Source organism: Podarcis melisellensis (assembly GCF_964234715.1).
Source record: "Podarcis melisellensis genome assembly, chromosome: 8".
Classification (NCBI taxonomy): domain Eukaryota; kingdom Metazoa; phylum Chordata; class Lepidosauria; order Squamata; family Lacertidae; genus Podarcis; species Podarcis melisellensis.
The window spans coordinates 9,397,877-9,412,029 of NC_138540.1; the positions used below are offsets into that span (position 1 = coordinate 9,397,877).

Consider the following 14,153-nt stretch of genomic DNA (forward strand, 5'->3'; position numbering starts at 1 on the left):
CACCTGCAAGGGGTTACCTAAAGGGATGGTCTGTATCTGGTGCTCAGCTGCAAACTCCTTGCTCATGAAATTACAGGAGCTGCCTGAATCCAAAAGCGCCTTGACCTTTAGTGGGTGTCCGTTTGGCAGTTCTAGTAACACCTCTATCACTAAAGCAGGTCTGGGAGGTTCTGGCATGGGCACTTTCATTGCTCTTTGGCCTGGCTGCTGTGCCCCGACGGTGGCAGCCAGGCGTTGGCTTTTACTTGCTCCTTGCTTTCCTCTTCCTTTCCCCCAACAGCTCCTGCCATCCCTTGCCATTCCTTTCTTTGTGGGCAGACTCTGGCAAAGTGCCCTGGCTGTTGGCAGAGATAACATCTCTTGGCGCTCTTTCCCTCCTTCTTCCGCCCTTCACTGGGATTTGAAACTGCGCGCGCCCGCGCTGTTCCAACTTCCATCGGCTCTGCCGGCGGGAAAGATGGCTCTGGAATGTCTGGAATGCGGAACTCCCTCCAACGGTCTCCTTTCCCTTCCCGCCTTTCCAAAGCCCTCGCCTCCTGGCGCGCTCCTATGGCCAGCGCAGATTTGGTTAATTGGTCCATAGACTCCGCCCTGGGCCCCCGGGAAAGCTCATCTTTGACGGTTGAAGAAAGCCCCTCTTCGAAAAGCATTTGGATGGGCTCCGCCGATAGGTCCCACCCCAATTTATGAATCAGCATAGTAAATTCAGTCCAGTACTCACGGACAGATCTGCTTCCTTGCTGGCAAGCCATTAACTGCCTTCGCACCACCCCCTGCTCAATATCGCTGGAAAACATCAGGTCCATGGCACGAAAAAACTTCCTCGTGTCCTTTAAGATCTCATTATTCGCTGCCATCAGGGGTCTAACCCAATCTTTCGCCCCGGATTCGAGATGGCCAATCACATACGCCACTCGCGATTCCTCGTCGGGGAAGTCATCAAACTGCAAGTTTAAAGCGTATTGCATCTCTGTTCTAAAGGCATGATAGTTCCTGGGCTCCCCCCCGAATTTCTGCACCAATCCTGGTACCTTTCTGGCGAGCGGGGTGGTTTTCTCCTTTCCCTTTTCTGCATCCTGAGCCCTCCTCTCCTCAAGCCTCGCCGTTTGCAGCGCCAACTGGATCTCCAACGCTCTGTACCTTTCTTCCAGGCTTGGACCCCCTCCAGCTGCTCCTGCACCCCCGGTTCCGGCTGGGTTGCTCATGATGCTTCTCTCTGCACAAGCTGGCTTTCGGTGACTTTCGGATTGCTGTGATGGGACGATGAGCTGCTTGTGCGTAAAATGCAAGTCCCTCAGAGTTTGATCAGGTTTTCAAACCTCTGCCTGTGACGGAGCCCCTCCAGCATGGCTGCGTCAATCACTAGTAGAATCCGAAAGTGGCTGCTTTCGGAAACGTTTCCAACATAAAAGCTCCTTAACGGAAACACGTCGTCTGGCCTCTCGGCGTGACAGTTTCCGTCGAGGTGTGGGTGTCCCTATAGGAGGTCCTGAGACCTCCCCACTGGTTTCGCTTGAAGCGTCTCTGAGCCATCCCTCCGACTCACTTTCCCTTGGAGTTCTTGCTCGCCCTCTACTGGTTCCCTCTTCCGCTGCTACTGCTCTCTCAACCTCAGGGAGCCTTTGCACCTGCGGCGCTTTAGATGTCAGTTCCCTGACAGTATGTAACCCAAGGTACCACTGTATATAAATAGACTGACTGTGAACATAACTAATATGATTTTAAATGCTTTATATGTTTTCAAATTAGACTTGCAGATGACAGCCAGAGAGATGTGTGGCTACAAGTTCTAAATACAGAATCTAAACACAGAACTAACATGACAGAAAAAGCAGCAACAACAGAGGACGCCCAACCTCCAGCAATCATTTATCCCCTCATCCTAGACTGAGGTAAAAAAAGCTAAAGGTAAAGGACCCCTGGACGGTTAAGTTCAGTCAAAGGTGACTATGGGGTGCTGTGCTCATCTTGCTTTTCAGGCCAAGGGAGCCGGCGTTTGCCCACAGACAGCTTTTCTGCTCATGTGGCCAGCATGACTAAACTGCTTCTGGCGCTATGGAACGAGTGCCAGAGTGCACGGAAACGCTGTTTACCTTCCCACTGCAGCAGTACCTATTTATTTACTTGCACTGGCGTGCTTTCGAACTGCTAGGTTGCCAAGAGTTGGGACAGAGCAATGGGAGCTCATCACCGTCGTGCGGATTCGAACTGCTGACCTTCCGATTGGCAAGCCCAAGAAGCGCAGTGGTTTACATCACAACGCTACCCACGTCCCAACTCTGGTACAGGAACACCAGCCTGGAAAACCAGCTTAATTTCTCCTCTGCACCTCTGACATAACATCTTATTTGGAGGCATTATGCAGGCAAAGCCGTTTATATACCGCATGCTAGTGACTTGTTTGTTGATACATCAAGACTTAGGATCAGGACCATGAGTCATTGATACAGCTAGCATGCAATATTTTGCTGAGCCACAGATGTTCTTGATATTGGATTTCTACCCTTCAAAGAGAAACTGCTACCGTAATCTCTGAAATACACACGGTGGGGGGAAATTATCAGGATCCAAGCAATATTTCTTCACTTCAAGGCAAAAGTCAATAAAGCTTTTAAATCGCTAGATTAAGAAGTTCTACAGGAAAAGATAACACATACACTGGCCCCTTTCTTTTTCTTTCTTTTTCTTTTTGGAAACTCAAACGGTCTCCAGAGGACACTGCCAGAAAGGTGAAATAACAAGGGGAAAATGGTTTCTGGAAGTAGGCACGTCCTGCATCTTCTTTATTTATCAGTGGAATACATGATCAGCTGATTGCCGAACAATTGATGCTTTTGAATTATGGTGCTGGAGGAGACCTCTTGAGAGTCCCATGGACTGCAAGAAGATCAAACCTATCCATTCTTAAGGAAATCAGCCCCGAGTGCTCACTGGAAGGTCAGATCATGAAGCTGAGGCTCCAAGACTTTGGCCACCTCATGAGAAGAGAAGACTCCCTGGAAAAGACCCTGATGTTGGGAAAGATAGAGGGCACAAGGAGAAGGGGACGACAGAGGACGAGATGGTTGGACAGTGTTCTCGAAGCTACCAGCATGCGTTTGACCAAACTGCGGGAGGCAGTGGAAGACAGGAGTGCCTGGCATGCTCTGGTCCAGGGGGTCACGAAAAGTCGGACACAACTAAACGACTAAACAACAACAACAACACATGTACACTCCCACCCCAATGGCAGCCTTGCAAGTTATCAAAGCCACCCTCTAGGGCAGAGCTTTTCAAACTCTCCATGTTGGTGACACACTTTACTCATGCATCATTTCTCGACACAGTAATTCAGTTTTACTAGCAAACCGAAGGTTAAACTAACCCCTTTCCAGCGTTTGCACGACACATCTACACAATGCAGCCGACACACTAATGTGTCACGACACACGGTTTGGAAAGCTCTGCTCTAGGGTAATGGGAAATAGCAGCAGGTCTCCAGAGTCTTGATGTGAACCTGGAACACTGTGTTATCAAGGAGAGTTTGTTTGCAAAGTGTGGCTACAGAGAAAAGTGGCTGAACGGACTATAAAATCTCTGGTAAACATTTTCAAAAAAACACTATGCCGTGGATATGAAATTAAAGATGCTGCTCCAATTTTTACTTTACCTGCAGGGTATTCTGGTCAATAACCTGGAAAAGGGAGTGAGGTTTGTTATCAAAAGAGACGGGTCTGTGAAGAAGCTTGCCATTGCCAAAAGCAACCCAGCCTGGTTCCAGCTCTTCATTACGGCAGTACACAAAGCCTCTGAAGGGAAAACAAGGGAAGTTACATTTCAATTATGATGCACCTTTATTTATTACAGTTCAGAATCCTAATAATTTATTTATTTATTTATTTATACACCACCCATCTGGCTGGGTTTTCCCAGCCACTCTGGGCAGCTCCCAACAGAAGACTGCTGCAGACATGACTCTCAACACCACTTGCTGTCCTGTGTTTGGGATGACAAATACAGTAATTGACAATATAAACAAACTGAGCATTTAATGATGCCATAGCTTACCGTAAAGTACCATGCAATCCAGATCCTAATTTGCTTATTCCTCTGCCAACTGAGTTTGTTGTATAAAGATAAAGCCCATCTGCTGCAAGGCAGCGTCCTAAATCTGCATCTGTATAAGGAAACAGTGTTAGAAAAACATGAGAAAACTTGGTATACTTGTTTGTATAACATTATTCTTGTTTATAAAACCCAATAAAATAATAAGAACAAATCCAAAAAAAGAAAAAAAAAGAAACTGAGATATGAAAGCTAGGAGCTAAATGACACCTTAAACCTATGGGCACAACAATGAAATGTCTAGGCATGCTTTTTTATAACAAGAACGCAATGCTGAAAATGAATGAACTGCAGCTAAAATATTATGTTCATTTTTCACATGGTCTAGTCCTTCTCCTGCCCCCCCATCTCTTCTCCAATCTTCAGGGAGTAGATGGAAGTGGGGAGGCAGAAAAAGGTCCTCCTTTCCTTCCACTCCACAGTTTTAATCTGAAATCTTAGGCGCACCACTGCACCCAGAGCTCAGAAACTGCTTGCGCAAATGAAATTCCCTGTCGCAAAAATGCGCCTAGAACAATAGGAGTTTCGAACACTGGAAACAAACCTTTAGAAGACCACCTTTGCCAAAATCATAATATTTTGAGGGTGGTGGGGGGAGATGCAGCTTCCCATTCAAACTATTGGGACAACACAGACACTATTGGCTAGAAGAAGACCCCTTGATGTGTTGTACTTCACTCAGATTACTTACAACCTCTGGGCTGAGTATCAGTTTCAGTACCAATACGTAAAGCTGCCCTAGACCATGAAAGAGGATAAAAAAACCACATACACACACTTCGTTCATACATCAAACGGTTTTGAAAATTACACTGCAAGGGCCAATATTCAAAGGTCCTGTTGTCACACACACACACACACTCATCATCCTACTAACTGTGAGCTCATCCTCAGAGAACTGATCCTTGAGCAGCCAAGATGGCATCATCCACACACAACAGGAGGTATTAGCAGAAGTAGCAAAAAGCAAAACAAAACCCACACCCGACCTGAGGGGACCCCTCTCTCAAAACAGCTCTCTAAGGACTGAACACACTCAATGGCCACAGAAAGCTGGTTGACTGTCTGAGGGGAAACACACAGAAAAGAAGGGGATGGGAAGGGAAATGGAATGGTGTACCCTTGCCAACAAAGGTCCGTATAGTTACAGCCATGGTTTTCGCTGATCGCCGAAGAATTGATGCTTTTGAATTATGGTGCTGGAGGAGACTCTTGAGAGTCCCATGGACTGCAAGAAGATCAAATGCATCAATTCTTAAGGAAATTAGCCCTGAGTGCTCACTGGAAGGACTGATCGTGAAGCTGAGGCTCCAATACTTTGGCCACCTCATGAGAAGAGAAGACTGCCTGGAAAAGACCCTGATGTTGGGAAAGATTGAGGGCACAAGGAGAAGGGGATGACAGAGGACGAGATGGTTGTACAGTGTTCTCGAAGCTGCAAACATGAGTCTGACCAAAATGCGGGAGGCAGTGGAAGACAGAAGTGCCTGGCGTGCTCTGGTCCATGGGGTCACGAAGAGTCGGGCACGACTAAATGACTAAACAACAACAACAACCCTTGAAGAAGGCATGGCTGGTTAGCTGGAACCCTGAATAGGAGTGCTACAATATTTGTCTCCTACTTGTTAGATGATTTTTCATATTACAGACTGGGAAACAACTTTACCATACCTAGCAGTAAAATCATACCTTTGTACAAACAACATTTTAACATGTGTGTCTACTGCAGTGGACTCCCCTGGTGCACAAGGGCTTTCCATGTAAGCTACACTGCGAGCCTTTTTGGCTGAAGAACAGGGTGCAAATGCAATCAATCAATCAAATAAATAAATAAATACATACATACATACCTTCTGACTGTCTGCGCAGCACCAGCTGTCACCTGGACAAGATTTCTATCTACCCTTACAACTTCGGACTGTGGTTATTTAAAAGGCAAGGCAACCCAAATGCAGAAATGTTCTTGTTCTTTAAATTCACAAACCTCACCTTTATTTTCTGAGCCTGAGCCCGGGTTGGCATCAGGTGCTGGCAACATATCTTCAAACCCCCAGGACACCATGTGTTTGCCCCCAAGCAAACAAGAGGGTGATCCAGGCCCCCCTTCCAAAAGCAACAACCTTTAGAGAATGAATACAAAGTAAAGGTTAGAAATGGGGGAAATGCTTCTATGAAATGGAAATAATTAGCTAAAGACAAACATACAGTGCACATTAAAATATACTGTATTTTTCCATCTATAAGATGCCCCCATGTATAAGACGCCCCCTATTTTGGGGGGAGTCAGATTTAAGAAAATGACATTTTTGACATTAGGAAAAAACCTAGTCTTATACAGTACATGGAAAAATATGGTACTTAAATGGTGGGTGGCCTGTGTATGAACAGCAAGGACTATTAGTGTAGTTCCGGTTTGTAAATAGCTCTGGGTAAGGGCGGGGAATGGACTTTTCTATTTGCTCACTCTAAGTTTAAAAAAATATCCCAACATTGATGCATGGGTGTATTTTTAAGAGAAGTCTTGATTCTATAGCAATGTGATTGCCCCCAGAAGCCTTTTTCCTACCTGTGTAACACATCAGCTACAGGCAGGGATCCCAACTCTGTTTGCTTCTGTAAAAGGTGTACTGTGTGAACAAACGTTTTCAATGATCCCCTGAGGAAAGAGTTAAAATACAAAGCAGCAGTCACTCTTGGAAACTGCAGGATACCAACAGATGCTCTTAAAAAGTCAAGCAAACTCTTACTGGTTCAAAGCCTCAAGATGTCTTCCTGAAATACAACTTAGAACACACCTCCTCTGAGTGTGTTTCGACATTTACCAAATTTCATGGAACACCAATGACATGGGGTAGATAGCCATAGTATATACCAGAGATCCTTTTTACATAAACCTTCATTATCTAAAGCTTCAGGATATCTTACCGGTTTCACAGAAGAGCCTGGAGGTTTTCACCTGGCTTTGAGATTCTATTATAATTTGGGATGGAAGGATGATAACAACGGACACACTTAACAATAGGCTAACGCCTCTATCCTCTTCAGTTTTCTTCTTGCCTCTTTACCATGCAAAATCACTGCTTGAACCGACAAGGTAGGATGTGAGTGGAACTGTTAAAGTAATATCATGGTTGGTATGGAAGGATCCATCAAAACAACAGTTCTGTACCCCATGCAGCCACCAGTACGGTGATCACATCAGCAAATTGGCCTGCAGCAGCTATTCCACCACTGATAAAAATTGGGTGTGCAACTAATGCAAAGCAGCATGGTGTGAACTGTGCAAACTCTTGTGTGCAACAACACAAGAGTTGATGTGAACTTGACCGGCAGATTTGCACATGTACAGACACAACGATACTACAGAGCAAATACTCCTTTTGCTCCCACTTGTCACCAAAGAACAACCAGTAGTGAAGGCAAGACACTGGTAGACAAGACATAGGGGAAGGAATCAATACTGGCTACCTTATAGGGCAGCACCTATAAGGCTGAGGGCAGTCAGAAGTCAAGGTATGTCCACAGCACAGGATTTCAGTATGGAAGGCAGGTGCAGCCCTACTCAAAGGAGTATTCTTCCAGAGCATAAACTCAGAGCAAAATCAATTCAAGGGCATGAAACTGTAGAAAATTGAATTAGAAGGAGTTGGCTTGCCTTATGTCTTGAGTTGCATTCAAGTAAGGAAATTGTGGGGGAGGGGAGCAGAAGGGCAGTCTCAGTCGCTTAGACTACAACAATTTTTGTATGGTTTCTGTATCATACAGATGCAGTTACAATACAGTTAAGATCTACCACATACTGTAAACATAATTAAGATAGGAAGCATAAAAGTACACAGAAATTAACACTGCCCCAAAACATTTCTGTAGGCAATAATTAGCCAAATTTGTGAAAAGAGAGTCCACTTCTGCAAAAGTACAGATATCCGTTTTACAAAAAGTATCAGATGTAGAATCATATTGGGAAATGCACTGTCTCCAATATGGCAGCCAGATAAGAACATTTTGGTAATGTTTATTGCATGTAACCCTTTCCATATGAGAACACATATGGAGTCATTTCTGTAGCTGAGGAATCCATCTGTGAACATTAAAATAACTATAATATTAATTTTAAAATAAACATTTCACCTAAATATCTTATCCATAGTATCTTTCTTTCTTTCTTTCTTTCTTTCTTTCTTTTTCTTTCTTTCTTTTTGGTGTGAAAGTTGATGACATAACCCTTCAAAACAGGTAATAATGCTGAAGACACTACAACACCTTAAACTGGTTTGTGAAACCATTCTGGTAGATTACTGGGAGAAATATCTAGCATACATCTCTGGACTGATAATTGTGCATTCTTTATCAGTATTCAAATGACACAGTGTTTTGTGCTGTCATGCAAATAATACTAATGAGGAATCACACAATGCAGGTTACATTCCCACAGACAACCACAATAGATGAGCCACAGGCAGTGATATTCAGAACTCTTTAAAAGATTACATCAGAATGAAAAATAATCCTCAAAGAAAATCTAAGTGGCAGGAAAAATAGGCCAAAAAATTCGGTTCAACTCTACTAAACTTCAAAGAGAAAAAAAATGGGGAAAAGAGGACAATTTGACAAAATTTGTGAGAGGTCAAACCTGCACCAGAAAGAAGATGTATGCACCTTCTGTGAAAATTCATATTAAAATAGACAAGAATGAATGAACAACAGAAGAGTAGCAAAGCCCTGGAAGCTAAATATAATACAAAGTACCGTATTTGGTTGGCTTTTATAAGTCCATTGAGAAAGACTGGCACAATACAACCATGCGAGGAGAGCGTTTACAAATTATATGGAAGTTACCTTGAAAGCAGGAGACCTTAATAAGGTACATAGCACAAACTGTACAACTGTTTAGGAACTCTAGTAAAGATACATAGAATGTAGGACTCTTAGTCTGCAGGAATTAAAAAAGCTTCTCTTAAGCTAATTCATTGTTGGTACCTCACACTGCTTAAATTATGGCACAGTCGCCTAAGTGTTGGAGTGGATGTGAGGACTGAGGCACTGTGTATGTGGCAGCTTTTCCCTACGTTGAACATTTCTGGGATAATATATTTAATTCCAACTTATACTATAACTATAATATAATATAATATAATAATAAGCAAACTGTTCCTAAGTCTCCTGTGCTTGCTCCGTTATCATTTTTACTGGCCCTAAATTGCTCCCTAAGGATCTGTTGATGTTTCTCCTTGTAGCAGCCTGGATGACTAAGTTGGAAAATGTCCTCAGACTTTATCTTGGAGGGCATGTATAAGCCCTTTGGTTCATAGCTTTACCTGAGAAACTGACTCATGCCATCTGGCTTGCTATGAATTGTGTAAAACCTGATGCTTTTGCCACAGCTTGGGTCCCCTTGGTCTCCCTCATGAGTGATTCTGTAGGAGGATGGTTTCCACCATCTTCTCAGATGAGCCACTGAAAAACTCATTGAACTTGAACTCTTGTGTTATCCTTCTCCTGATCTGCCTCCTCTCCTTTTACCCCAATTCTACTTTAGGTTATCTGTCAACTGTGAAACTGACCTGTGGCGCCTCTCTCTCTCTCTCTCTCTCTCTCTCTCTCTCTCTCTCTCTCTCCTTGTTTTCTTTGTGTAATTGTCTTGAGCAGGGGTCAAGCAAACTTTTTCAGCAGGGGGTCGGTCCACTGTCCCTCAGACCTTGTGGGGGGCTGGACTATATTTTTTTTGGGGGGGGGAATGAACCAATTCCTATGCCCCACAAATGACCCAGAGATGCATTTTCAATAAAAGCACACATTCTACTCATGTAAAAACACCAGGCAGGCCCCACAAATAACCCAGAGGTGCATTTTAAATAAAAGGACACATGCTACTCATGTAAAAACACGCTGATTCCCGGACCGTCCACAGGCCGGATTTAGAAGACAATTGGGCCAGATCCAGCCCCTGGGCCTTAGTTTGCCTACCCATGGTCTTGAGGCTTACCTGCATTGCATTGTTTGTATTATACTCAAAAATTACTTTTTAAACTGTTTGAAGAAGCTGCATACATCCAGGTATTTCAAATGATTGTGTCATGCTTTATTCAGATGACAGTGAAAATTCCAGGAAGAGTCCATGAATAAATACTGGCAATGCAGTGAGACAAACATGGGGGAGAAATTTAATTTGACAGCTGTTCTCAATTTGCCCATTAAAAGTGCTGGGATTCTCAACCATTTCTATCTAATAATTTTTGCAACTCAAATAAAAGCCAGCACAACTCACTGTAACTCTTTCTGCAAGTTTGTTTTTATTTAAACATTTTGAGTATAATACAAATTGTGTATCTATTGAGATCTTTATGGTTCACGGCTGGAAAATGATGGCATCATGTTCTCTAAATATAGCTTTATGGTTTTGTTTTCTGCTAAGTCATAAATGAGCTGGAAGCACAACAAAAACCAAAACCTACTTTGCTAGTCTACTTCTGAAAAATGATTAAAAATGAGACCACAGAATTATTACATGACATTAATCCCATGAATGCATTGTTGGAAATCTCATGTTCTTTGAGCCAATGTTCAAACCATCAGTTTCACAAGATCCAGTGATGCTATATAAAGGATTCCCAGCAGGGGCAACAAGGTCAATACCGATCTCAATCCAAGGTCTAAAGCCTCCTTCCCTGGCACTAAGGCAGCTAAAGAATATCCAATACCAGGATTTTCTGGAATCAATAGATTATTAATAAGTGCCATTTCTCAGAACTGTCCACCCATATACCTGAGCTTTCTGACACATTATCTGTAAGTCAGACTAGCATTTGCATCCAAAGAACCTACTGATGCTCAAAAGCATAATCTAAAAGGATTATAAAAATGAATAAAAGAAAGAAGAGCTGGAGCAAAGAACATGCCTATATTAATTATAAAACATTTAAGAAAACATAGTTCTACTGATCTGGTCTTCAAAATATTTAAAAACTTGCTAATTGTTTTTGCACAGTGTATACTAATGTGGGAAGCTGCATTTTACTTGTAATTCTTATGCCTTTACTTATAGAGAGCTCTTCTACAACAAAACATTCACATGCCCAAGTCTTTTTTTCCTTTTGGTGATTGGCTACAGCCATTTTAGGAGAAACCATGGCAAGACGGGAGAGAGATATATCACAGATTACAAAAGTTCCCATAGGAAATCATTGGTTTATTATGTGAATGCTCACCTAACAAATGATTTGCTGGGAATGCATTGTGTTTGGATAGCGGGACCTTAGTGCACTTTAATATTCACAAATGGATTCCTTGACCCACAAAACAACAGAAACCCCACTGTACAGGTTCCTTTAAATCAGCGGTTCCCAACTGAGGGTTCGTGTAACCCACCCAGCAGACCATAGCACCAGTGCTTTTTTTCTGGGGGGATGCAGACCCCTAAACATTTTATGAATCTAAGTTTGGCCTCATTGAGGGGCAGTATTTCAATATGAGTAGGGAAATGAGAGTACCCCTAAACATTTTTTAGGGAGGGGGAAAGCACTGCATAGCACCATTCACATAACAAAAACTACCATAGAGATAGCAAAGTGTTCAAAAATAGGGGGTCCATGGCTTGGCTTTTGAAAAACAGGGGGGCCCCAGTACTTAGCTAATGGGGAACCCCTGCTTTTATGATATGGGAAGGCTGTGTTAGACCAATCCTGAAGCAAACAACGTACCACCATTGCCACTTATGCCTCAATCCATGCCAGTACACATTCTTCCCTCTGCTGCTAGAAATTAAAAGTTGTGGCTAGGTGGAAAAGGAGGCAATTGGACAACAAGGCCAAATTCCCATCCCTGAGCACAGTCCTGAATCCCTGGGCACATCTTAATATTTCTGCCACAGTTTAACATGGGCATACAAAAGGTGAGCAATGAAATGATCTGCACGCCCAGATTTCCCACCCTACACCTCTCCTACCTTGCACAAGCCAAGGCAACAAGGGCAGCAGCAGCGTTTTCTTTTTGCTTCTGTGGAATCTGTTGGCCTGAAGTGGACGTCTCCTCCAGCCATGAGCAGAGCAAGGATTCAATGCCATTGAGACAGTCCACAGGCTCCTTAGTCAAGCTCAAGGGCTGACAGTCACGAAGGCAAGTCAAGAGCACCTCAGCAGTTATGTTACAAAGGGAAGGGTCTGTTCTGCTCTGGGACTCAATGAGAGGGAAGACCAAGAGCAGCCCCATCCGAGAAGTGAATGGTGCTTGTTCGGGTTGCTGTAACAGGCCTTGCCGCTTGAGCAAGGCAAGGGCTTCCTCGTCCCCAGAGTTTTCCCGTTCATGCTGTTCCTCCAAGGCAAGCTGGCGCTGGGCATTCCAGAGTCCACGCAGAGCATTCAAGCGGTATTCTAGCAGGCGGGCATAGGCGTTGCTCTGATTTCCACAGACAGAACGCAGGCGCTCCGACAGCTCCGTTGGATTCTTGGTTTCAAATGTTAAGATCTAGGCAGGGAAAAGAAGTGCATGCTGGTGAATTAATGTGGCAGGATGCCTTTAGAAGAACTTTTGCACAAGTCAAGGCACTTGCTTTCAGTACCTAATGTGTAAATAAATATGACACAAAGGAAGAAAGTTCTAATAAAATAAAACCATATGTTTCAGATGAATCAGGTCATCTAAATTCAGGACTAACTGAACAAATTGTGCACTTTAGGAGGTAACAACTGCAACACGATTTGTAATCACATTTAATAAATGTTTTTAAGATGCTTACTAAATTAAATTTACATCACATAAATTTGAGCATGTAGGATAAGGGGGATTGCAACCCAGATCACAGTACACAGGAAGGGAAGTTTTTAGTCTTTTCTCCCTAGCTACAGTCTCCAAGAATTTTGCACCCTACATGTTAATTAGCACTGGGAGAAAACTCATGGACAGAACTTTCTCTCCTTGTGCACTACAAATAAAATAATGAGATCTGAAGCTGTACATTATGCCTCACTCTTCAGCTAGCTTCCCATCAGATACAAGATGCTATGACATACTTCCCTCCTCCTGAGAACAAGCAACACCACTTCAAAGAAAAATGATATGGAAGATTATAACAGAGAATCAAAGTGGGCAGTTCTTTCCTCTTTAATTAGCTAGTTTCTGTTTCTTAGAAATTAAGCCATAGCTAACTGTCTTGTTGGAACAGCACAATAATGCAAATGTTTACACCTCTGAGCAAAGACTAGCTTTGCTAAGTATCAAAACTGTATTTTAAGTCTTTCCTCCGGCTCAAATACAGAGTAAATTAAGTGAATTAACAGATGTTGAGAAATTAAACACTAAAATAAATATATATTATCAAAAATACATAAAATACTCATAAAATATGGAACAGAAACTAAATAAGTAAAAGGATTCATGATTAAGCAAGTGTAAAATATAGGGGGAAGATATTCTATAGGAGACATAACTCCTATAGAAAAAACACATATTTTTATGTCCGAACACAAAGGGTTACAAAATAATGGACATGGTGGGGTATGTCAAACTACATTTTCCATCTATAATAAACATATTCTACGTATATCATTTTAGTTTTCCAAAGTTTCATTAACTTGCAACAGTTTTTCAAAGTGGCATTTTACAGTTGAGTAAAACAACCAGAAGCATTACATGCAAGATGATGCAGAATTTCTCTATTTTTTTCTAATCTTCAGCTAAACACCTCACCAAGAAAATAGACAATTGGTTGATGAGACTTAATTTAGTGACAGTTTTGCTTTCTTATTTGCTATACAGAGAAGAAATTTTAAGTAAAAAATAAAATCAGATAAGCTTAATACAATGCAACAATATTGGTTTAGTGAATTATGTTGGTCACAAATACACGTACTCTGCCAACCCAAACAAATTAAAGGAAAAATCTGTGTTTTATCTTTATGCCCATCTTTGAATTTCTTAGCATTAAGAAAATGTGATATTACTTGAATTTTTTTTTATATTAAACAGCCCGTGACCAAAAGAACAATGTGCAATTTACATAGTATAAATGTGTTGTTATATGTATCATTTAAACCCCTTTATAGAACTGACGT

The 14,153-nt window shown here is 42.4% G+C and overlaps 1 protein-coding gene across 4 annotated transcripts in view; it reads right to left on the reverse strand.

Moving 5' to 3' along the window:
* Positions 1-14,153, reverse strand: part of HECTD4 (HECT domain E3 ubiquitin protein ligase 4) — a 124,999-nt gene that overhangs the window by 90,340 nt on the left and 20,506 nt on the right. For all 4 annotated transcript variants that reach the window (XM_081923233.1, XM_081923231.1, XM_081923234.1 and 1 more), the window contains exons 2-6: positions 12,050-12,567; positions 6,671-6,760; positions 6,094-6,224; positions 4,048-4,156; positions 3,650-3,788 (exon numbers count right to left, since the gene is read on the reverse strand). In XM_081923233.1, coding sequence (XP_081779359.1) covers positions 3,650-3,788; positions 4,048-4,156; positions 6,094-6,224; positions 6,671-6,760; positions 12,050-12,567 — 987 coding nt within the window. The remainder of the gene's footprint in view (positions 1-3,649; positions 3,789-4,047; positions 4,157-6,093; positions 6,225-6,670; positions 6,761-12,049; positions 12,568-14,153) is intronic.